This window comes from Arachis ipaensis, chromosome B4 (genome assembly GCF_059453495.1).
Source record: "Arachis ipaensis isolate K30076 ecotype BB chromosome B4, ASM5945349v1, whole genome shotgun sequence".
Taxonomy (NCBI): domain Eukaryota; kingdom Viridiplantae; phylum Streptophyta; class Magnoliopsida; order Fabales; family Fabaceae; genus Arachis; species Arachis ipaensis.
In genome coordinates this window covers 144598038-144623757 of record NC_142439.1, presented here as the reverse complement: position 1 = coordinate 144623757, position 25720 = coordinate 144598038, and the positions used below count along the sequence as shown (strand labels likewise).

The 25720-nt window shown below is 32.0% G+C and overlaps 4 protein-coding genes and 1 long non-coding RNA gene across 6 annotated transcripts; 2 read left to right on the top strand and 3 right to left on the bottom strand.

The window, feature by feature from the left end:
* Positions 1 to 701: 701 nt before the first annotated feature.
* LOC148569520 (uncharacterized) lies at positions 702 to 3633 on the bottom strand. 2 transcript variants are annotated; one of them, XR_015881212.1, is made up of 4 exons: positions 3487 to 3633; positions 3334 to 3387; positions 3108 to 3245; positions 702 to 968 (listed from the first exon to the last, which is right to left on the bottom strand). It is a non-coding gene; the product is annotated as an uncharacterized LOC148569520 (long non-coding RNA). The 2 variants fall into 2 exon arrangements; XR_015881211.1 differs by lacking the exon at positions 702 to 968 and having other exon boundaries at positions 2223 to 3245.
* Positions 3634 to 7650: 4017 nt separating this feature from the next.
* On the top strand, positions 7651 to 9023 carry LOC107638161 (F-box/kelch-repeat protein At3g23880-like). The gene has a single exon (XM_016341328.3). It carries the CDS (start codon positions 7692 to 7694, stop codon positions 8796 to 8798), a length of 1107 nt encoding a protein of 368 aa, XP_016196814.2. The 5' UTR covers positions 7651 to 7691; the 3' UTR covers positions 8799 to 9023.
* Positions 9024 to 10293: 1270 nt separating this feature from the next.
* On the bottom strand, positions 10294 to 12122 carry LOC107635476 (uncharacterized). Its single transcript, XM_016338954.3, has 2 exons — positions 11893 to 12122; positions 10294 to 11324 (listed from the first exon to the last, which is right to left on the bottom strand). Exons 1-2 carry the CDS (start codon positions 12053 to 12055, stop codon positions 10474 to 10476), a joined length of 1014 nt encoding a protein of 337 aa, XP_016194440.1. The 5' UTR covers positions 12056 to 12122; the 3' UTR covers positions 10294 to 10473.
* Positions 12123 to 17014: 4892 nt separating this feature from the next.
* Positions 17015 to 18692, top strand: LOC107635475 (large ribosomal subunit protein eL30). Its single transcript, XM_016338953.3, has 5 exons — positions 17015 to 17167; positions 17308 to 17413; positions 17886 to 17987; positions 18294 to 18362; positions 18475 to 18692. The coding sequence occupies exons 1-5, from the start codon at positions 17147 to 17149 to the stop codon at positions 18513 to 18515; spliced, it is 339 nt and encodes a 112-aa protein (XP_016194439.1). The 5' UTR covers positions 17015 to 17146; the 3' UTR covers positions 18516 to 18692.
* Positions 18693 to 19101: 409 nt separating this feature from the next.
* Positions 19102 to 25610, bottom strand: AUG5 (HAUS augmin-like complex subunit). The gene is made up of 10 exons (XM_016338952.3): positions 24786 to 25610; positions 23686 to 24228; positions 23215 to 23356; positions 22962 to 23135; positions 22245 to 22454; positions 21742 to 21927; positions 20871 to 21030; positions 20273 to 20468; positions 19968 to 20100; positions 19102 to 19714 (listed from the first exon to the last, which is right to left on the bottom strand). Exons 1-10 carry the CDS (start codon positions 25307 to 25309, stop codon positions 19586 to 19588), a joined length of 2397 nt encoding a protein of 798 aa, XP_016194438.1. The 5' UTR covers positions 25310 to 25610; the 3' UTR covers positions 19102 to 19585.
* Between the last annotated feature and the right edge of the window lie 110 nt (positions 25611 to 25720).

The following is a 25720-nucleotide window of genomic DNA, read 5'->3' as shown; positions in this document are numbered from 1 at the left end:
CTATTTAGTACTTTAGATGGATATTTAATTAATATATTTAAATTAAAGTTGATATTAAAACTCCTTTACCTTCATCCTTCTTCTCTCCTTCCATGACCAGAAATTCTATGACTAGAAATTGTAAAATCCTAACAAAAAAAGTAACCTAATTTTAAATTTTATTTTTGAACAATTATCATAAGCAATAACAAGACATAAATTTCTAATTCTACGCAATTTTTTTGTATTATTTTTCTAACACACTTTAGTTCTTTAATAATCTGAGTAATTGTGGATAATAATTTCTTCGCATATATTTTCATCCTTCTTTAAATTCTACTTTTTGGGACATGAATCCTTTCATGAAACTTCTTTATTCCTTTAGAAAACTTCCAAATTTCTTTCACTATCTCCAATTTCAATGGCACATATAAAACTTTTATATTTATGTTCTGTAACACCCTACTATACTTAATCTTATGCTTAAGTCATAAGACTGAGATAGTAAGGTATTACGACCTTTAAAAATAGTAATATATGTATAATAATAAAGAAAAGATACTTAACTAGGAGCCTTGAAAAAATGGGTAAAACAAATATCGCAAAACAAAAAGCGCAACGCTCAGGAAAGGATTACTTGCGTGCTAAGAAACTTAATAGGAACATGATAAAGTTAAGCAAAAGAATAAAGGAAAGCCAAGGAAACAGCATAACTAGCCCCTGACTTAGCATGCGAAGCTAAGGCTGGCCAGAGGATATATATATATATATATATATATGAACACACATAGGTATCCCCAAAATATATCAAAATACCAAAATAAACTCCTATCTCTCCCTCAACCTCTAAGAGGAGCAGCATACACAAGTTACTTGGAGAGTAAGCTAAACAAATATATACATATATACAACCAAAAACCAAAATACACCCAAGGACTACTTCGCTTCCCAAGATCCAGACGTCTAGCGAGGAGCCTCTCGACCTACATCTGAAAAACAACAATACAATATGGAATGAGAACCGGAGGTTCTCAGCATGGTAAAAGTGCCACGCGCATAAGAAATACGGTCCTGAGAATGCCATAGGCAATCCTAGAACTCCGTTATTCAATTATCCAACTTAAGTACTAAGCAGAAGTCATAAACAGGGGTAGGTATTCTAAATCTGCCTAACTTGCTCAAGTTCAAGCTTAACCTAACACCAAACCATTTCCTCCGTTTCCTCCATCCTTTCATCATTCAGAATGCAACAGAAACAAGCAACCAAACAAGTTCACGCACAAGTAATGATCAAATAGTACAAATAGCAAGTATAACAAATAGCGGGTAATATATATCAATTAGGCATACCCAGAAAATGCATAGCAATCAATACAAACAAATGCATATGATGCATGCCTGTCCTATGGCTGATGGGGCCCATCTGTCGGTTATCCAGCCAACCCGACAAGTCCGAAAACCTTAGACTGTCCCCCGTCGCGCATCCCCAAGAGTCTATGCATAGAGTTCACATTCATATTTCATAAAATCACTCAATGGGGGCTATCCATACCCGGAAATTTATACGTGCCCGGTCACCCTTACGACGTAGGGTCAACAGAGTATCGAGATTCAACCTGGAACACGTGATGGCGAGCCACGGCTCTTACCCAGAGAACTCGTATCTCAGATAACATTATTCATAAGCCATTTCATAGTCATAATCATTATTTAATCATTCATCAAGCCATGGCATATTAACTCCTTTTATTAACAACCTCCCTTTCACATTTTTCATCGTCATTCCCTTATAATTCATCTTGATTACCCTTTCCGGGTCCTGACCAAACTTTTTATCAAACTCTTCTCATCCTTCTTAATATCGAATAATCTTAAAATCAACCCAACTCTAACATTAAATCAATCACATCACACGAGGATTGAACTTTAACTTCTCGAACTCATGACTATCACTAAGACATCCTCGACACTATTTTCTTTTCTGTTTCTAATATAGCAAATGAACTCGGAATTGTACAAACTTTATGTCCAGGCGTTCATATTGAAATAAGCTTTCTAACAAACTAAATATCACAATTTTCTAATTTTTCTAGCCTCAGGAATAAAGAAAAAACTGTGACTGCTCTGCAGTGCATAAAACCAGAAAAACAGCAGCAGCATGTGATATTCAAAATTCAATATAAAATCCAAGTTAAATCCAATGATTTTAAAAATTAATGTAGTTAAACTTTACTCATCCAGGTTTCTTTCTCAATTGGTTCTGAGTCAATACCATTTTTAATAAAAAAGTTACATTACCTGGAAGTTAAGTAAAAATGAGACAAAATCTGTTTTAAAAACCAACAAGCTTAGTACCTTTCAATTGGAATAACTTTTATTACAAAACTCCAATTAAGCTAAATTTTGATTTGAAAACTCCTAGCTCATCCAGAAACAAGTGTGTCTTGGTTGCAACCCAATTTCTATTTAATTCTAAGAGTACAAGCATTGGAAGTTGATGCATAGCTTGCTGAAATCTGTTTCTTTTCAGTTTTGACCACCAATATTCAAAAATTCACAGCTCCCAATCCTCAACTCTTAAAATTCTGAAATTTTAGAGAAATAAAGCAAGTTAATCAAATTTTATAAAAAAATTGGTTTTGCTCCAAAACTCAAATCGTAGAAGTCGCAGCAAGACAAACAAATTGCTGCCCTGTTTGATCTTTTCTGCTGCTGGACAGATTTAACAACCTAACTTTAAAAATTTGCCATAAATTGTATATTTAACAAAAAGGTCCCAAATTTTCCAGTTTAGTTCCTTATATTCCCAAGTTTATATCCCAAACTTGGTCTCATGCAATTCCGATCATTACATAATTAGTTACAGCATATACAATACCACCACAACACAACTCTACATCCTTATTAACAAACACTAATTCTAATCCATCATAAATAAATATAAGAGCACACCATTAATAACTTTCACACCTCATAATTCTAATATATAAATTCACTAACAAATCTATTCTAACAATATTACAAGGCTAATCATTAAATACAACAAACAATCCAACTTATTCTATGGTTCCTCTAACCTAAGTTTTCACAACACCGTAAATATTAAACGTGCGAAACTTAAACCATACCTTGGCCGATCACTTAATTCACCCAAGGCAGCCTCACAACTCAAAATTACAGCCCCTCCAAGCTCAATCAAACAGCCCCAAACCAAGCTTGATCACCAACAAGCCTCCAACAAGCATCAACATTCACATACACACTACCTAAACCACAATTAACACATCCAAACATAACAACTCAATACCCAAATTCCTAAATTCAGAAATTTTATTAGGGTTTAAGATCTCTTACCTTTACCCACTGATCCTTGGGCAATACCCACAAGAAATCAAGTCTAGTGGACCCCTAAAACATGAAAATCATCAAGGAATTGAGTTTCTCAAACCTTAAACCCGAAATTCATATACCAGCAGAAATGGAGCTAGGAAAAAGAGATTCACTTACTGTTTTATTTGAATAGAATTGAAGAACTCAACGAGCCCGACGCGTGGCCGCAAACGGCTCGTCAATCGGAGCTCCAGATCAAAAGTTACCAAAGAAAGAAGATCAAGCTAGGTTTTGGAATTCATTCTCTTCTTCTCCATGCATTTACGCTGCTTCTGTTGTGTTCTAAGGCAGAAAATGAGCTTTAGCTCATTTATATACTGGGCTGGTTGGGCCCGGTTCAACTGGCTCGGCCCATTCGGTTTAATTTTGGGCCAAATTTTTTGAAAGTGATATCAAAATTCTCGTTTTGTCGAACTCTATCCTATTTTGATATTAGTTTTGCATATTTAATTTTCCTATTGAAAATTCGATTTATTGACTAATTATATACCGATTTTAGCAGGATTTACATGTTCAATCTTCTGCACAATTTAGAGAAGGAGCAAAGGAAAAAGACAAATCATAGAACAAAAATAAATTTTAGCAACAATGCAATGCCACAACATACATCTCATAGTAGATGTGAAAGAAATAATTTTCTAGGATTTTATTCCGTTCTAAACTTTAGTATCACTGCATCAAGTCATGCAAACACTTATTATTGTTGTACTTAAATTATTTTTGTTCCTAAGTAACAAAGAAGAGCCACCAAAAACACTGATACAACTAAGGAATATGAGCAGTGACGGATCCAGAAAATTTTGATAGTGGGGCAAAATATATATAACATGATAATAATTTTTATAATAAAAATATTAAAATTACATAAAAAATTAGCTATCAAATTATCTACTATAGATTTGTGTATAAATACATATATTATTTCACTTATTTTTAATGTGTATTTTACATTTCAAAATTTGTATTTTAAGATTTAATCTGTACAAGTGATTATTTTATATATACGTAGTATAATTATTGTTATAATTATATTTTGTTATTGTAAAATATGATTAGATTTTAAAATATCTAATTACAAATTAAAATACTAAAATAGTAATTTAAATAATAATATATAATTTAAAATTTAATTTTTTATATTTCATATTTTGAAACCTTGACAATATAATCAAAATGTCTTTTTTTTTTTTGTATATGTCGTTGAACAGTCATTTAAAACTCAACTTTTATACAATTAGCTCTTGATGTTCATTCAATTAGTATAGTTATAAAAAACTAAAGCTAATTTCAAAAGAAGAAACACAAATGGATAGATAATATGCTTTCGAGTCGATTTCTAAGAAAGAACACAAATCTTATTTAAATTTAAAAATTGATCATTATTATAATGGACATCTAATATGAAATACTCAAATTGACTATCAAGTGTCGAAAATTGAATAAAAAATTATTGTGGAGTCAAATTTAATAATTTGGTGGAGGCAAATAAATATTATTATTATTATTATTATTATTATTATTATTATTATTATTATTATTATTATATACTACTCAATAAAATTTCAAATTATAGTGGGGTGCTTGCCCCATATCCGTAAGAGTAGATCCGTCTCTGAATATGAGTTTCTTCTTTTGTTGAGTTGTAACTATTTATTCTTCATTAGGGTTCCACAATTTTTTTTTCCAATTTTTTGTTATGGAATGAGGGAGGGAGGATGAAAATAAAAAAAAAAATCTTAATCTCAATTTTAATTTAAAAATATCAAACAAATATTCATTTAATCACTAAGTGTGTGTTTGGATTATAGTTTACAAACGGGAGTTTGAATAAAATTGATTTTGTAAACTTGATTTTGATGAAAAGTAAGTTTGTGTTTGATTTATGTTTGGCAATCTTTGCATCAAAATGAATTATAGTAAAATAAATGTTGTTTGAATTATACTACTCAAAATCACTTTTAGATAAAAAATTACTAAAATAGACACCAACTTAAATAATTTTTGTATATTATCTTATCATTTTAATTTAGATAATTGAATAGATCTTATTAATTAATTCTATAATAAAATTAATATTTATACACTAAAATAAAAATAATATATAAAAATTGGCAAAATATATTTTTAATTAAAACTAACAAAATATAAATTTTAGAGAGTACTAAGAATAATAAAAAAAATTAAATATTTATCTTGGTAGTAATTGAAATAAATAAAAAAAAATTTATGATATTTTTTATATAATATATTTTTAATACTCTTAGTACTCTTTTTTAGTATGCTATAATTTATTATTATTATTATTATTATTATTATTATTTACAATTAATTTTTTGTTTAATTTATTTTACCTAATAGATCAATAAATTATATTATAAAAAAATAATAAAAATAATACAAAAAATTACAATTATAAAAGTATATAATATCAAATAAATAATTAATAAAAAATAAAATAAATAAATAATAAAAAAAGAGAGTTAATGTAAACAAAAATAATAAGAATTCCATAAATAATATAATAACATGCATAAAGGATAAAGTTGGTAAAAGGTAAATAAAGATGGAGTATTGATATCTAGAAGCCCGTTGGTGAAACGCAGAAGCTTAAAATTGTAGCTTCTTAAAAACCATGGTTTTGAAAGCAAAATCATTTATGCGTTCATGAATCAAAAATTTGCCAAACCAAAAATTGAAGCTTTCAAGAAGGCTAAACGTGCTTCTTCTCTTGTAACGCGTTTGCCAAACACACCCTAAATAGTCACATTACTGGTTACACAATGTTAGAGTGGAAGAAAACGTGACATATGTACAATTCTACTGATAGAGACACATTTTTATCGACGAAATGATAGATGTAACCCATAAAATATAGAATTCATATATATACTTAATTCATTAAATAATTTATGCATAATTTTGTCTATTATATAATTTTTTTATATGTACATTTGTCTATTATTCTCAATATTTTACTCATACTTTTATGATGTTAATATAATTTATTACCTTAAAATATTAAAATTATTTGTATTATTAAAAGAAATCTATATATAAAAAATAAGTTTAATTTCTATATATTGGTTTTAGACTTGTAACTCCTGTTTTGCCGTTTTGGTGCAAGATTCCAATTTAGTCCAACTTTATTCAATTTATTTTAGTGTTTCAGATTAGATTAATAATTAATTTAATTTTTTAGATAAAAAATAAAATTTAAATTTACCTTATTACGAAATAAACTATGAAGTTAATAGAACAGAAAAAACAACATATTTAATATTTATAAAATGTTGTTAAAAATAACATATAAATTAATAAAAAAAGAAAATTAATGTTGTTACCAATTCCATAAAATACCATTTTTGTTGTTAAACCTTTTCACAATCATCCAAATTGGATTTTCTATTTGTATACAAAATCATTTAAATGGTTGTAATTTGAATTATGACATATTATCTATATCTATAGAAATAGATGATAATTAATAAATAACAAATATCCATTGTCACCAAAAAGATAACCTATATCCATGTATAAAATAAAATTATATCAATTTTTAAAAGAGTTTAATTTTAATATATTGACAGTGTAAAATATTTTATATGGTCGTATAATTATATTCGTGACAAATTGACAATATCAATTAGTTATTTTTTGGCTCAATTTTTTGTTATGGAAACTTTGTCTGTGTTGTGCATGATTATGAGTTCCTGGGGTGCTACACTAATGTGTGGGACAACTTTTGCTCAGTTTTAGTGTGAAGAACTCGAACCATGCGAGTTCTTTGTATGGAAAAGGTGATGATAAATCGAAAGGTCTGATTTGTATTTTTAAATTTTTTATTTTTGAAAATAAAAATTGGAGGGTCCGATTTTAACATTAATTTTTTTTTATTTTCTAAACCACAAATCGGACTGTCCGATTTGTGATTGTTTGTTTAAAAAAAACAAAACAATACAAAAAAATCAGAAGCACCGATTTGTGTAATCCATAGCAACGTAAAACACTTCTCTTCTCACACCATCCTGTGATACACGTCTTTCTCTCACACGAAAAAGAATTTGTGTTATTTTTACCGATGTATCGTTACATAATTGGATAAAGGCGTAAAATTGTAAAATTATTTGTAAACATAAAAATTAATTTTTTTAAATAAAAAAATAGGTAATTTGAATTGTCTAAACAAAATCTAATTAAACTTCAGCTCCTTGTTGATTTAATCCACAACAGATTTGATGTCTATTTAAGGGCTCATTGGTCTTCTTTATCTATATGTATGTATGACTGTATATATTCATTTGCATTTCAGAAACAAACCATAAATGGACACTTTAAAGAAGCAGCAGCTTTCTCCTATGGATCTCCCAACGGAATTGTTAAGAGGAATTTTGTTAAGGTTACCAGTGAAGTCCGTTTTTCGATTCAAATGCGTCTCTAAGCAATGGCTCTCTCTGTTATCTGATTCCCACTTTGCAAAATCGCATTTCGATCTTACCAACAATATTAATAATAAGCTCTTATATTTGTCCCGTGATTTATCCGGTGATTATTCTAACGCTTATCGTGTAAAAATAGCAGGAACATCAATTCATCATGATTATAGGGTTCATCTTCATGCAATTTGTAAGCATGAAAGCACTAGGATTATCGGTTCATGCAGAGGCTTCATTCTGTTGAAGAATGACACAATGCTGATTCTTTGGAACCCGGTAACTGATTTTTATACAGCAGTGGCATATCCAGATCTCGATTTCTGGAATTTGGATTTTCCATGTTCGTCTTTCTTTTGTGGTGGTGTCGGGTATGAAAATTCCACTGATGACTATTTAATAGTCATTGGATCCATTAAGGCTATGCTGAAACCCTGGTGGAAGTTTTTCTCTCTTAGAACCAATTCATGGAAAGAAATTGAGGGTGGTGATCGCTTTTTCCCTTGTTTTCCTCTTCATCGTCAATTAGGATTGGTTTACAATGAAGCTATTCATTGGTTGGCGATTCATACTGGCAGTGATGATGAGCATAGTTTTGTAATTGTTGCCTTTGATATCGCGACGAAAACTCTATCAATGTTTCCCTTACCGTACCCACAAGATACTAGGAATTGTGAGTTAAGCCTCATGGGAGGTGGAGGATGCTTTGGAATGTGGATAATGAATAACACAGCGCCAGAGATATGGGTGATGAAAGAATATAAAGTGGAATCATCATGGACTAAACTTAATATTGTTCTTCCTCTTTATAGAGGTGTGATTCCTTTGTGTTTTGCTGACAGTGGTGATGAAGTTGTATGCAGAAGAGGCAATAACAGAGAGCTAATGAAACTCAGCAACAACCAAGCATGGGGAAGGTGTGTACTAAATCCTTGTGATAATGATCCAATTCTAGTTATGTTTACTGAGTCCTTGTTGTCACTTCCAAGTTCCAAGTAGCTATGTTTTTTATTATAATATATTTTCTTTTATTGAAGGAAAAAAAAAGTTTAAGTTGTATTGCAGTGCTATTTCCTTGAATAAGCTAATCTGGTGTGGTAAATAGGTTACTAGATATCCTAGTGATAAATTTTATTTCAGAGTTCTCATAAGCTTGTGATGAATTGTTGGCATAAATAAATTGTTGTTTTGGTCATAGTTTATGTTCCTTTATATATCAACCAGTACAGCACCACACTGATACATATCTATTCTCTCTCTATAATATATCAGAATTCAAAAAGGAGAAACATTGATAACATTTTTATTTTAAAACTTTATGACACTCAAAATTTTAAATAGTTCAATCAAAATTATAATGAGATTGAATTTGATTCAAAATTTAAAGACCAATAGTGATACAATATATACCACAACAAAATTTAATTATTTGAATCCAAATAGTTTTTTTTTTTTTTTTTTTTTTCATTTTTTGAAATCAATTTTAATTGCACTAGGAAGACCCTTTAGAACCTCAAAGGCTATGAACATTGAAAACTAAGAACAAGTGGAAGATACCAAAGAAGATGCCTCCTTATCTGAGTTGTTAAGAAGAAATTATGCTAAGATTACCATTTTCCAGTGAAGTACATTATTGATTCATGAAAGGAAATTGAGCGTTTTGTAACTATGGAGTTCTGCTTAGTGTGGATCCTGTGAATTTGCTGTAATAGAAGAATTTAAATTGTTGGTAAAATAGGATGACAAAAGAATATTGAGAGGGTTGTCAAAGAAAAAAATGTAATTTGTTTTTCTGTCATATTTATCTTAATAAAATGCATGCAACAAGTTCAGATTTATTTTAATAACAAGTGTAATAGTTATTTTTTTATTTATTTAGATTCCTTTTGGCAATAGATTCTCAAATTTTCGGCAGAAAATTCAGTTATATATGTCTCTCTGCTTTCCTAGTGCTCTCTACCATTTCTTTTTAGGAAACAACCATGTTGCTGATTCTAATTTGATTATATGAATCGGTTTAATTTAAATTATTTTTTTACAGGTTGGACATTTTTTGTATAAATAAAGTGAGGCAAGAATGAATTTAGATACAAGTACAAAATACTTGTTACATGTTACTTGGTTGCAAGACTTTAGATTGGAGCATGGTTAACTTGCTTTATTAGTAATAATTTAAGGACAGTGTTTTGGGGTAGGAAAAGAACGGAAGTGGAGTTGTGTTTGTTTTGATTTTGACACAAGTTGGTTCAATTTTTCTGTGAAGATATCACAAAATTTTATGTTGAAAACCATATCTGTTTGAGACTTTGAGCTTCTAAACTGGAATAGAAGTTAATTTGTCTCATACTTCAGAGATTTCTTCTTATTAACCTTGCTTCAAATAAGACACTCAGTCCAAAGAAGCAGCTCAAACACTGCAACGTGCATATCTGTTAATGTGCAATATTGTACACATCATAATAATTTACAATATTATACCTCTGACATTACCATATTCATAAATTTATTGATCTGTCCATTAATCTTTTCCAATAATACTTATCAATATATATATTATTCATATAACCATTGTCCATATCGAAATTAAAATGAGGAGAGATCATGTGGAAGGAGTTATTTATAAAGAAATTTTGCATGATTGCATGAGTAGCTGAGCTGCTATATATATGTCCAATTAAGGAGATGCATCCTTTGTAGATGAAGCAGGTGGTGCGCCAGGGATGCTAGGTGAAGGGGGCAATGGAAAGAAAGGAAAGGGTGATGGAGTAGTAAACCCTGGCACTGGTGGCGGTGAAAAGAATGGTGACTGTGGAGGTTGAAATGGGGTGGGGAAACGTGGGGCAGCCGGTGGCTGCAACGGGTTAGGAAACGGGTTGGGGATCAATGGTGGTGGTTGAAATGGGTTGGAATCAGTAGGAGGTGGTAGAAGTGGGTTAGGAGGTAAAATAAAGTCTTCTGGTGCAGCCAATTTCTGATCTAAAGACTCAACATTTCTAGAAGTTTTAGTCTTATCTGGCCTTGGTGTTGATATTCCCGGAAGAGGCGGCAAGGGTGGCAATGGAGGAAGCTTAGGTAGTGTAGGGAGGGGAGGAAGAATAGGAAGAAAAGAACCAGGTGTGTTTGGATCTTGAGATGGAGATGGAAATGAAGGGTCAATATTTGGAGGAAGAAAGAATTCTTTGACAGAACCAAGAACGTTTTTGTTTGTGTTTTGAAGACTTGGTTTTTGGTTGCATAGGTTTGGTAGTTTAAGAGGCTTGAATGAGAAGAAACCAGCAGAGAATATGTGTAATCCTTGCTTCCTTGATTTGAGACGTATCGAAGATGAAGTTGCTGCTGAGGCCACAGCACAATAAGGCTCACTGCTACTTACAAGTTTCACACTGCACCCTTTGATCCTTCTCACATGTTTGCTCACTGAGAAAGGTAGTTCAACTCTGAATTCTCCAGCATCATTTGTCTTCACTTCTTTCCTGAATTTTGGTTCTGTGATCCCATCTTTGCATTCTACAGCAACTGATGCACCTGCACACAAGAATATAAGACATTATATAACATTAGCTTTATAATAGAGAAGATTTGAAAATAATACAACCTTTAGTTAGAACTGATTTTGGTGTATAATGATTTAAATTTTGCTTTTCCCAAAATTCTAATGTCTAAAGGCAAGAATTACCTCTAGTAAGTAAAAACCAAGAGTAAATATCAGAATTAGTCTCCAAGAAATTTCAGATCAGACATTTCGGTCTCCAACAAATTTTTATTCTCTAAAAATTCTCGAATTACTCTTGTCGAACAAATTAGTTCTTTCGTCGCTTTCAATCAAATTTTTAATATGCGTGTCGGATAAAAAATCCCTAGCAATTTTTAAGCCAATTAGGTTTCAGAAAATATCACTTTAAGACAAATTACTCCACTTTAAAATGATGAAGGGACCACCAATCTATCCAACAGATTACAAACTAAAGTGTCCAATCTGAAATTCCAGCCAATTTGGGTGTTTATTGAAAAACAAATCATAATTAAAATCAATTATCAATTTTGAAGTCCTCCACCCCTAACCCAAATAATAATAAAGAAGTTGGAGATGGACCTGAAATGAAATGGCTACCCATGGAGAAATCCTGTTGAAAACATGTGTCACAATAAACAGTGCCAACCACAACAGCTGAGGAAGGTTTCTTGTCATGGCCAGCCTCAGAAAGACAACAACCACATATTTGACTAAGTAACAATATCACAAGAAACCAAGACATAATTCTAATGTTTGTTCTCTCAAGAAAAAGACTCTTATCTATGAGTATAGTCTAACTGGTGAATATTGTGATGCCTTCCAAATTATAAGTAGTTAGAGTCTATATATAAACAACTAAAGTATGCTCTTATCTATCTCTTTCTTTTGTTACTTTATCTCTATTCTTTGTTCATTCTTTGCTGTCTACAATAAAGGCAATTATGATGACTATGACATTATTTATGCCTATCATGCAAAAACAAGTCAACTGCAAACTAAAATGCAGTAAATGTAGTTTGTTTTTCCCACCAAAATACAGCTTGGAAAGAAGGTAGTAATTTGGAAGGGGTGGATAAAAGGTTAGATACAGAGGAAGCTGCTAGTTTGTGTATGATTTATTTGGAAATTTGTTCCTTTGTTGTTGGTATGGACAAAATGAACATCAAAAAAGGGTACGGTTGGGACCCTGTTGGTTCACGAGACTAAGGTCTAAGGGTAGTAAGCCCCATAAAATGTGAGCATGCAAGTCATGACATTGATGAAAAAAGAACACAAAGAAAGCATGTCCTTGCTGGATTCACATTTGGAGCTAAAGCTAGTTTTGACTTTCAGAAATACTGACAATGTAAGCACCCCCATGATGCTGATTTCCATGTATTGTATATATCATTGTTTTATTATATATAAAAAATTTTCTTTTATTCATTTTTTTCCAACAATAAACTAAAGTTTAATTTTGATGTACTTTTAATCATATATGTTTTTTTAGATGATTATTTATCCTGAGTAAATGTAAAAAAATAATTATTATTACTGACGTGACATTACGTAATTAAAAACATGCATAAAAATACTTTAGAGTACATCAAAATTAAATTCCAATAAACTAACTCATTCATTTCGATTTTGCATTACATTGAATGATAGACTTAGTTACTCTAAGTTTCATTCTCTATCTTAAAAAAGTGAGTATATATAACAATTCATGACACAAAAATGTTTGGAAACCCATGTATTTGATGTCAATATAGTATAGAGATCAAACTCATAAGTTCATCTGTTTATGTATGATTGTTGTTCAAGGCATTTGTATGTAAGTTGTAATTTGCTAATTTAACAATCAACTCGTTACTACTCTTAAGAATTAAATAGTATCAAATTATCAATAAATTTCTGATGGGAATATTCTTAAGCCAACATACCTTTTGTCTAGTTGTCGAACAACATATTTTTAGTCCACACTTTTAAATATTGTTGACTAACTGATGACTAAAAATAATAAATTCTCCTGAGCCTCTATCATCCCTCTTATATTAAATGTTATGGACTTCTATTTACCTCACACTACAATACACTTAAACCTATCGTGTTTAGTTAGGTATCTTTTAGAATAAATGAAATTTAAGCCATCTATAAGAATGATTTCAACTCAGCCTGAGTAGTTTTGTTAAGATTTTCTTAAGCACTGATTATTAAGAAATATTTTGGAAATATTTGTATCACTATTATGAATTCTTGAATAACATGATTTCTCCATAAAGTAAGACAACTGTTTTTTTTTTTTTTTTTAACTTAACTTGCATGAAAACATCTCTTATGAAATATGAAAAAGAATTTCTCAAAGTCATAGAAGTAGTTCTCCAATTCTAGGAATTCGTTATCCTCACGGGCTTTTTTCTTTTTCAATTAATGTTCAGAGACACCAGTAATTCCTTCATTTTCCTTTTGTGTGTTTTAATTAAAGAGGTCACTTGCAGCAGCATTTTCTGGTGTAGCATTATTTTCATAATCATATTAAAATGCACACTTAATAATTTCCTTTAAGATTGATAGTTTACAATATACAAAAAAAAACTATGGGCAGCATGTTCACAGAAAAAGGGTTTAAATCGATTCAATTCAAACCAAAAAAGATTAAAGCGAATTAGAATGAAAAATAAATAAAATTGATCCAGCTTAAATTGCAATAAATTATATACATAAAATCAAATTGATATTTTTATTTTAGTTTCTCCAAAATACATATTGCACCACAAATTCCATTTCCTTATTCTTATGTTTGTCCTTGTTTTTGTGTTTTGAAAACAAAGTGCTATCTTTTGTTTATCATAACAGGTGAGACTCGAATTTGAGATTTCTAGATAGAAAGGAAAAATTTATGTCATTTGAAATGAGATCTGTTTCGCGCGATGCGCAAGACGGTAAATTAATAATAGTATATAATAAATATTAAAAATTGTTATATTTTGTAGAATTAAATTAAATATGTGTAAACTAAAGTTAAATTTAAAAAATATTTTATTTAAAATAATTTGTAGTACAAAATATTTAAATGTTAGAATTATACAAAGTGATATTTTTATTTGGTGGTTTGATTTTTGCATTTGTTTTAGTTGATGGACTTAATCTTCTTATGCGGCGCTTGTCCTCCTTGTTCTTTATTGGTTGTTGTTAGAGTTGTTGCTTTCTTTTTTTCTGTCGTAGGTTCTTGTGAATGTATGTTCTTTATGAATTGTTGAGTTGTATATACTTTCTATTGTGTTATTTGTTCCATCTTTGCATGTATGTTCTTCTTCCGAATATGTGTCTTGAATTTGTATGATTTTCTTTCTCCCTAATCTCTTTATGGGTATGTAATCTTCGTCTGATGATATTAGTGTTGGCGAAGTTGGTTTCTATAATCAATGAATAATTTAAATTAGAAATAAAAATGATGTCTTGAATAAATGATTTTTTTTTAGTATTACCTGTTTAATTTGTTGTAATGGGTGTTGAGGTTCACTGTTTTTTGTCGGAACAAATGTCTTGGTAACAGTGTATTGTTGACAACTTTTTTTGAGATTAAAATCATTTACTTTGACTCCAAATATAAGTGTGAGGTTGCACAAATTTTTCAATTGGGGTGGTGATTCAATGCCATTACTTTTCTGGAGTGTTATTAGATTTGAAACAGTTGTGTCCAACAATTTTTTTGCTTCGCCATCAAATAGTACAAAAGTTGTTGTAGCACTTTGATCTGAAACCTTTAATTGAATTCTGAACCTAAAATAAGTATTGAGTTAGTAACTAATAATTTGATAGATGGGATTATAAAAAGTATATAAAGTTACCTTATTGTTGGATACTGTGATATTTGATTACATGTGCTACAAATGTAGTTGTCACCTTTTTTATATGCTTTCTTCCGACATTTTCACATTTAATATACTTTCATCCAAATTTGTCATCAATTTTGAAGATCTTTTCTTATTCCAATATTATATTTGAGTAAGTATGAATGTATGATGCATGTTGTGAATTTTTTTTTTTGTCATACCTGATCATTAGATTTTCATTGCATGGCCATTAGGTCTTTGATAGTTATTCAATTTCTAATTATTCTGCTCTAAAGATTTGTGTTGGTATTGTCGTGGCTTGGTATCTTCATTACTTTTTCATGTTGATCAATCCTACTTAAATTTTTTTTTATATTTGTTAAATTGAATAATTAATAAATAAATTAATTTTTGAGAGAGTTATTAGTTATGAAATACCCATAAATCAGCTGTGCAAATTCTTCAATTTGTGGATTGATGTAGATTTTTGTACTCGAAATTGTGCTAATCAAATAATCACCTAAAATATTATAATATAATAGGTTATATAAAATAAGATTGTGTTATATTTGTCTCATTTAATGTATTATATAAAATATAATTATTTGAACTAAGGAAAACAATAGATATATATTTTTTTTGAAAAAGATCGTACATTTGTATTCACTAACCAATGATGTGAATGCAACAATTTTTTTGCCTTTTATTTGTGCTGTAATTTCTTTGTTTATCTGGTTTGAGAAATTTCTTCACAACATGATTTTCAACACGATGTTCCTAAAATTATTAATATTTTAGTAATATAAAAAGTATAAAAAGTAAAAATAATTAAGATATATTTTTTAAATTCAATTTAAAAATACAATAAATATGTTTGTTTTGTACCTTTTCATCTAATATAATCATTTCTAAGTAAAGAGACTTATTTTTATTTGTGGGTGTTAATGTTTTCTATAGATGAACCACCCGAACTTTGATAAACTAATTGTCTGTTTGTTTAGTGATATTGTCCAAAGAATGATGTTCTATTGAGTAAATTTGAGATGTTGTGTAGTTCGAAAATAAATTTTTTGTGCTAAATTTGATGTTATTTGAAAGAATAATGATAAGATACTTATATAAGTAGTTCAAATAGTATGGAATTTGAATATTTGTAACGTAAAATTTATTATAATTAATAATATTATTATGATATTTGTAATATGGATACTTATTACATTTAATGAGTTATTTATAAAAATTAATAAATTAATTATTAGGGTTATAAATTTATTGTATTGTTTATAACGGTAAGATATAATAAATATAGGGATATGAATTTAATGTCTTTGTAAGCTACAAATTTGGTTAGACACTATTAATTTCTAATTATTGTTATTGGTAAATTTGTATCCTAATTTGTATATATATTTTTTTACTTGTATATATAATTTTGTATATTTTATTTTTTTGTTAATTTGAAAATAATGGTTGATTTGGCAAAAATTGAGTGGTTGATTCTAAAATATTGTTAAGTAAGTGATGCTGCTGACATGATATTAATAAAAGGAGAAATATATCTTAAAAATAATGTGGGTAAATTTATATATTTACTTTTATATATTAAGAATAGATAGATGCTATTAAGAGCGATGTAATTCAGTAACAAAAAGTGTTTTTACTTTTTTTCTGGAATGGAACTTTAGAATTTTTGTCATAAAACTACATGTTTTTATTTTTTGGTCAGGGTCATGAAACTACATGTTAAATTCAAATAAAACTTATTGGGTATGGTTTAGAGAAAAGTACTTTGGGAATGGGACCAAAAGACAACGTATAGCCCAATTTACTAAAAGCTCTTGGGCATCCAAAATTCCCAATTCAAAACCCTAGGTTAGCAAACCTTGGGCCCAAAACGAAAACCCTAACCAAACTATAAATATCAATTGTCGCCTCAACCAGCTAGGGTTTCTTCCTCTCTGCATCACCATCTACACACAGTTTGCTCTCTTGCCTGTCTCTTCCAGAGTCCAGCAACAATGGTGGCCGCCAAGAAGACCGTAATCTCTCTCTGCCTCTCTTTCTCTCTCTGTGCATACTGGAAATTGTTGATCTGCTACTTTGCTTAAAGGTTTCTGATTTGGCGTTTTGAGATTCTAAAATGACATTGTTTGTGTGGTTTGAATTTGATATTATGCAGAAGAAGACTCATGAGAGCATCAACAACAGACTCGCACTTGTCATGAAGAGTGGCAAGTACACTCTCGGTTACAAGACCGTTCTCAAATCTCTCAGAAGCTCCAAAGGTATTCCCTTTATTTATTTTAACGCTATTTCTCTGCTGAGAAGCTAGGGTTTTTTTTTCTCCTTTTAAAAATGGAGCTTTGATTTGTGGGATTTGAGAATCTGGATTGCTTTAGTATGTTATGAGCTAAGGGTTCTTTTAATGGTCAAAATTTAAGTTGATTTGGTTCTGTGAGTGTAGAAATGATGAATACTATTAGAAGTTTTTAAATTTTTTATTTTAACATTGAAAACTTTAATATTTTGTATTTTCAATAAAAGTTTTCTCAATTTATAACTCTAACATGTGCCCTTAGCTAAACGCTTAGATGTATGCTGTGGTTATTTTGATGTATGAAAACTATAGCTTGTTTATAGTTATTGGGGAAGATCTGTTTTTGTGTGTGTGTATGTGTGTGTTTTGTTTCCTTTGCTAATTTTATATATTAATTGAAATGATTTGGTTAAATGTTATTGTTCTTGGTTTGGTTTTAGGGAAATTGATTATCATCGCTAACAACTGCCCACCATTGAGGAAGTCAGAAATAGAGTACTATGCCATGTTGGCAAAGGTTGGAGTCCATCATTACAATGGGAGTAAGTTATAAATCTCTCTCTAATGTTATTGTGTTATTAAGGTTAGCTAGAATTCGAGCCTCTAGAGTCACGTCAGTTGATGTAAAATTATAACGAGTAGCTGATGGATATTTTTATTACTGTGAGCATTTGGTATTTTGATTGTTAGCACATGGTATTTTCCGAGGAACATGATGCGAGCTTGTTGTTTCCCTTTTTCTCAATTTTTTAGGTTGATGTCTACCGGAATTTGTTGATTGACTCACATTATTTAGGTTCCTGTTTCTTTCTGTTTTTATTAAACAAATTATTTCTTGTTGATTTCAGACAATGTCGACTTGGGAACTGCATGTGGAAAATATTACAGAGTGTGCTGCCTCAGCATTATTGATCCTGGTATAATTTCTTTCCATGACCACATAAAATTCCACACAATATATGATAACAAACCAGCGATGCTTATTTAGGTTTTTAATGACTCGATTGTTAATTGTTATCTTATTTTCAGGTGATTCTGATATCATTAAGACACTGCCTGGCGAACAGTAAAAGTAGAGTCGAAGTCTTTTTTTGCTCGCGATGTTCTGTTTTCAGTTGGTTCAGACAATGTTATATGAAAAGTTTTATTTAGTTTTAAGCTATTCTGTATGAGTTGCATTGCTTTTGGGATTCTACATTCTAGCAGATACGCATTGAGTAATTTTACCATCAAATTTTTTCGATATATATTTCTGAGTAACATACATAACGTGCAACATGGCGATAGTAAATTTTCAAGTCCGGAAATTGTTTAGTTGATGAAAACTCAAGTATGTTACATTGTTACATAATAAAGTTAGACCGAAGGCTGATCACATGCCAGAACAAGATTATGAATATGTTTAGTTCTAGTGTTCATAATCAATGGTTTAATCGTATAGTACCTTGCGTCGTTTGGAATTATATATTTTTGAACATGATTATGAACACTTCCGAATACCAAAATGCACATTACTTAGCAATAAAGCGCAATAAACTTTATTTTGGAATGAATTTAAGCATCAAGTTTAGTCCCAGGTACATGACGAGCTTATCTATAACCTGAGTTTGTAGAACTTTGATTAAGTTTGAAAGTTCAGCCTATTACATCATCTTAGCAAAATTAAAATATAGTCTAAAATTACCAAATTGTACACACCACTTAAACAATATATATAGAGTAAATGGAGCTGAAAATGCCTTCAACCTCAATTGGCTAAACAAAAAAATTAAATTACAACTTCAAAAATAAAACATTGCATTGCCATTTGCCACTAGCTGTTAATCACATTCAGTGAAAGGAACAATCAAAACCACCACCTAAACTCCAAAACCAACCAAAATCACACTTCTGGATATAAAATGGGCAAGGGAAGTAGGGATGAGGTTCTTGTGCCTGTGGTCTCTTGTCAATCAAGAAACATAGAGCAGTCCCATTTCCATCTCAAGGTAAGTTTACCAGAAAAGGTATTCCCAGTCACGGCATGCGAAGCAGAGGCTGGAGGATATGAAGTCTTCAATGGCGACAACAAAGTGGGAAGTGTTTAGACAAATGGGAATCCTCAGAAAGTTCATGCCTTAAGGGTGCTCATTCATGTTACTCATGATGCTCCTCTATCATAAAATGCAAGAAGCTGCTTGACGTGATTATGCCATGCAGCAACATTTTGCCCATCCACTGTCACCCAGTCAACAACCGTCGATGCCGGTTGCTCCCACCATTCATCAAGCTGCATAAAAAGTTAAAAATCAGAGATTTAAATGGAAATTGCAAAAGGGATATGAAAAAAACCAGCAATTCTGATGAATTTTCTTTATTCATCCATGTGTATGACACTTTGCTAAACAAATATGCAACAGGAAATTGTGGCGAAAGTTTTCCAGAGAGAAATTTGGAAACTGCATGAACCCATTCTATAATTTTTCACCTCAACTTCAATTATTATATTAACTTGATCAGTAATAATAACAGTGGTAACTCACCAAACCCCTGACATATTTACAAGCTTCCAAGCTCTGCTGAGCATTCAAAACACCAGCCTTAAGTTCAGGCAACCATTTCTCCATAACAGTCTTGTCTTGCTCTGCAGCCAAACTCAGAGAATAATTTGTTGTCCTGCATCAATACATCAAATGTCAATAAAGAAGGAAAAAGAGAATTCAAATTCTGAAGGTATGAATCTGAAAAGGATGGAAAAGGTAAGTTATCCTGACCTTCCAATTAACTGATAAAAAAAAAGAAAAATCAAATTTACATGTCAAATTCTGGGGTTAGATACAATATTTACCTTTCATATTCCTGTTGAACACAATAAGCATGGTTTAACAAAGCATGACCACTTTGAACAAGATCCCTTCTAATGTGAACAAGATTAATAGCCTTTAATAAATCTTCCAACACACAAGCTTCAGAGCCACGAAGTTTCAGACAGAACTCCAGGGACTCCAACACAGATGCTAGACCAGCATCTGAACCCTCCAGGCCTGTCCACCCCACATTTAACAAGAGATTAATTTACCACACTATAATATATATATATATATATAGCTTTTATGCAAAGCACATGATAAGTCCTTACAATTTCTCTTCAAATTACATGAAACAGTAATACATAGACTTGAAACAATAAAAATAAGATATATATTGTTATACAAAGTTAATACCCTATTTACTCATGCTATAGGAATTACCTGATAGAAAGTCAATAAAATAGACTATGTTGATCACATCATACCAACCTCAAATTCAAGTGACAATTTTATTTCACCCAAAACAATTTACATAATTGATAATGCATGAGATCCTAACTCCAAGTCTCCAAAACACTTAATAATCAGAGACATCTCACATAGTCAATTGGGAATGCAAAACAGTAATACACATACCAGCTGGATACTGAAGGGCGGCTGAAACACGGCATATTGATGGAATCGCTGATGGATCCCGAGCACCTGCTCTTGCTGTTAAAATCGCTGCATTCATTTCTGCATTGGCAACTGCTTCCTGTCCTGATGATCCACTGGCCCCCATGGCTTCTAGCAGTGCCTAAGTGAACCAGTATTGAAGATAAAGTTATGTTGAAGCACGACACAATATGAGACGATTAAATACCTAATGCAACTCTTTCCACAAGAAAACAACAAACTTAGCCTTTTCCCACTCACTAGGTGGTGGCGTTGGCTCTATATGGGTCAAGCCAAGTCATAATCTTCTGTCATGAACTATATCTGTATAAACAATTTATATCAAAAGTCTTTTTTTAATAATTCAAGTTACAGTTTTTCTAGGTCTTCCTTTACATCTAAGTTTTTATTCTCATCTATCTGGTTCACTCTCCTTACCAGGGCCTCTATAGGTTTCCTTTGTTCAACAGAGGAATCTACAAGCCGAGATTCCACTATCTACTCAACAATAGGGGCAACCGCAAGTGTTTTCAGGTGCACTCATACCTAATTCTATCTCTTCTAGTATGGCCACCCTAAAAATTACCCCTCAACTAGTTTAGCCTATCTGAATAATGAACATATCTTTAAGTGAGTCATGTTCCTAAAGGTGTTAAGAAAAGTTAGGTGTATCTGATCACTCTTGTTGCTTTCTTGATTTTATTTATTCATGTTCCTTGTTTTAAACTTCAATGAACTCAGAACTTTGAATACCAAAATGTCAAGATGGGACATCAAAAAGAAACTCCATCTATCAAATACCATGCATCAACAAACAAGTGGGGGAAAAAATTTCTGTTGAAACATTATAAACCTGTGGGGAAGAAGGAAGCATGTAGAGGCTATTATCAGGACACCGACAAAAGGTAGACACTTCCTTCTCAATAAGATCTTTTGCACTATTTGAAGTCTCAACAACAGCAGCACATGCTGGAATTATAGTGCTTGCAGCATACTCCCTAGCAGTTAATGGTTGCTGACCCCAAAACAACGCAGCATCCTGCAATATGTGATTAACAAGGGGGTAAAATAAAAATTCACTATTTTTCCCTAAAAAATAGAAACAGGAAAAAAATATACACTGCAAAAAGACAATGTGTCAGAAGCAAGGGATATGAATTCCATGCCAAGTACCAACACTGTACATAAACTTCGCTAATATCCATCATCTCAATAGTCAATGCAAATATTGGCCAATTAAGTTGGAAAAAGTGATAATCTTAGGATTCTAACAAGGTAACAGCACCACCCAAGGATGAACAATAAAGATACCAGAGTTTCACTTATACAGGAAATATGGAAATAGTGGAATCTTACCTTATTTGCGTTAAGTAATGCTGTATATATGGTCTCAAGTTCTGATCTTCGAGCATCGAACTCTTCAATCTTTTTCCACTTTTTTTTCAGAGAATCTTCAGCTTCCTTCCTCTCAGCGCACAACTTATTCAGGCGTTGTATTTCAGACATCAGGGTATTTAGGCTTGCCTTTAAACCAGCAACTTCTCTTTCCTTGGCCCAAACATCAAGCTGAAAACAGGAACCATATAAAGAAATGGAATATTTAAATGCTTAAATTCCTAAATTAAATAGGAAAATCTAATCAGTTAATGAAAATGGGATCCTAAATAATTTAAATGAAAATGCAATAACCAAGGATTCAATCAACCCTGAAACATAGAAGGTGGTAAATTCTTATTTCTCCTGCCTTAAATGGAGAATATAGAATTTGATTGTATCTAGAATTGAACATTTTTGCTAAACCCAATTTAAGTCATAATAACCACAACAATAAATACTAGATGAGTGATGTAGTATCTAAAAAATATTCCTAAACATTCTCCAAAATAATAAATAAAGTAAAAATACATATGTTAAATGTCTTGAAAACTTAAAAAGCAATCAATTCTTCCCTAATTAGAAAGATATTTAGGAGGGGATGTGGGGGCGCTTGCGTGTGCGCGCACATGATACTTTGTAACACTTTCTATCAAGGTAAAAATGTAACTAATGGACTTTATGTTTTGAAGAGAAGACCTCAAGTTGCCTAAGACTTCCAACATTCTGAGACGTGCTTCCAATACCAATTGAGCGTGATGGAACATCAGTGCCACCATACAGACGTTTCATAAGTTTCTCGGACAAGTCCTTTGCCTCAGCAGCCTTGTTTAATGCATCTTCGGTAGCCAAAAATTGCTGAACATGAGCTTTCTGTAAACAGAGATAGAACACTAGCTAAGTAATTTCCCTTATGAAGATAAAGTTGTGCAGTTCAAGGCAGAATATAGACCTGTCTCTCAAGAAGCTGATTTTGACTTCCTCCTGGAGGCACATCAACTCCAATCTTTCCATTGCCATAAAGTTGATACTGTAGAGGAGAGCTCCCATCAGAAGTGGAAACATCCATCACTATGTTATTTTCATATTTGTACCTGATTGAAGGATTCAAGTTTGAATTTATAACAGCTATACAAAAAGTATTTCCTTACTGCTAATATAAAACTAGCGGAACATTCATAAAGTGCTTCCAATCACTACGTGAACACTATTGATATTTTTCTGGTCATGGTCAGAATGGGTACTAAATCACCTATGGATCTTCATTATGCATTGCCAATTTTGTATTTCAGACTGAAGAAAAGTTTTTAACAAAAATATAGTAACAATGATTTAAGGTTTCAACTAAAGGTCAAAATTCAAATAGTATATTAACAAAAGAACCGAGAGAATGTGATGAATAGGAATACATATATTCCCATACCTCAAGGTCTCTGCATCAGCTTTAACATCAATTTTCTCTATTTCTCTGGAGATTAGACTTTTCAGCCGATAAGTGTAAGCAGTAATTGCCTGAAGCAGCTGAGGTGGACTCTTAAGGCAATTTAAAATTATAGTTCTAACCTCTTCTGGAATTTGTCCATCAAAATCAAACCCCAACTTTACTGTTTCTGCCTGAGGATTTGAATGAATGCCACTTCCTTCATAAGCAGGAAAAGAATTCCGTATTTTATCAACCATGTAAGCTACAAGACATTCACAAGCCTTTCTAATATTCTTTTCCCTAGTGGTTTCAATGAGAATGACATCGTCTGCAGATTTACCGCTCTTAACAGTAGAATAAACGGCTTCCTTCTCATTTTTAGCACTAAAACTGTTGGTTGCCTCAACAGAAGAATCAAGACCTGATCGTTGAGCATCCAATGCTTGATTTACATAGTGACAGAGACGTTTATGATATTCGGCAAATATTTTTGCAGCTTCTTCACACTGTCTATCATAAGCCTCCAACATCACTTGCTTGTGCCTGCAAAATCAGCAAGGAACTCAGACACTTCCATTGTTTCAATTAGTCAATGGCATAAATCACCACAATCTCATTCTTATTTTTCCCACATATCATCTATATTATATTCTATAGACACAGTATATGAGAGGGCATAATGGCATCTTTTTTTTATCTATGTAGCTGATCACACCAATGGGGAAAAGGCTTGTTGTTGCAGCTGTTTTGTTGCTTCAAACATATCACCAGCATAGACAAAAGTACATAAACCTTCTTTTTAAACAGAAATCATAAATCATATTACATTCTAATTTCTTATCATTAAACGCATATTTCTAATCATAAAATCACATCTCTATCACTAGCTATTATACTACCTTACTTACATCTCAGATACTGTCCTTAACAAGGCTTCCCTGACCTTTCCATATACACACACAAATCAGGGTAAGGCAAATTCTACCAATTTTTCTGCTATCCAATATGTCCTCTCTCCTTTCTAACAATCATCAAGCACAATACACAGAAATTAGGACAAAATATACAAATGTAAAGATCAAAAACAAACAGAAGTGGACCTATAATTGGAGCGTTCATCAAGCATCCTCTTCCTCTCGGTCTCTTCTCTCGAAACCTCAAGCATCCTCGCCCTCAAATCTTTCCTCTGCCTCCTCACAGCGTTCCTCAGCCTCTCAACCTCCTTCTCCGCGGCCTCCCGCTCCTGTAACGCCGCCTCCCTCGTCTCCGCCTCTCCTCCGGAGATCCTCTCCTTCCTCCTCCCTCCGCCTCCCCCAGCTCTCCCCTTCCACTCCTCCCTCCCACCTCCTCCGCGGCCGTCACCGCCGTGCACGGTGATGTTCCGGCGGATATTCTGCACAGTCTTCTCCGACTTCGCACGCGTAATCAGGAAGTTCCAGACCGGGATCATGTTACCGCGGCAAATCCGTCGAAGCGATTCCACCGACGGAAGGTGCGACTTGCCGGCGGTTACGCCGGCGAGAGGGCGGTATCCCATCTCCTTGTGCAGCCATTCGAGTATGGCCTCCGGCGTGGCGGCAGTAGCAGCGGCGCTCGACGACGACGACGGCGATGTGGCCTGCATTGTGAGGAAGATTCTATGATAGTGTTGGTTGCATCTGGCTGAGTCGTGACTCGGTAACTCGATCGAGTTAAGGGTAGTTACAGAGTGGATCTGAGAACTTTGGAAGCTAATGAAGCAAAAGAGCGAGTCACTGTGATGTTGATTGTTTTTGAATTTTTGCACTTTTTTGCAGTGTAATTGATAATTGAAAATGAAGAAATGAAGCAAAGCCTTTTTCTTTTTTGTTTCCAGGGTGCGAGAAATTTGAAAAGAAAAAATTGGAAATGGTTTTGGTTTTTGATGGTGGTGGTGTCCACCTCTTGCAAAATGGAGGGGGAATGGAAATTGATTTGGGAAATTTGAAATGCTTCTTATTATAAATGAATTAAAAAAAAAATATTATGCAAATAGTAAAAGTTAATTATTGTGTAT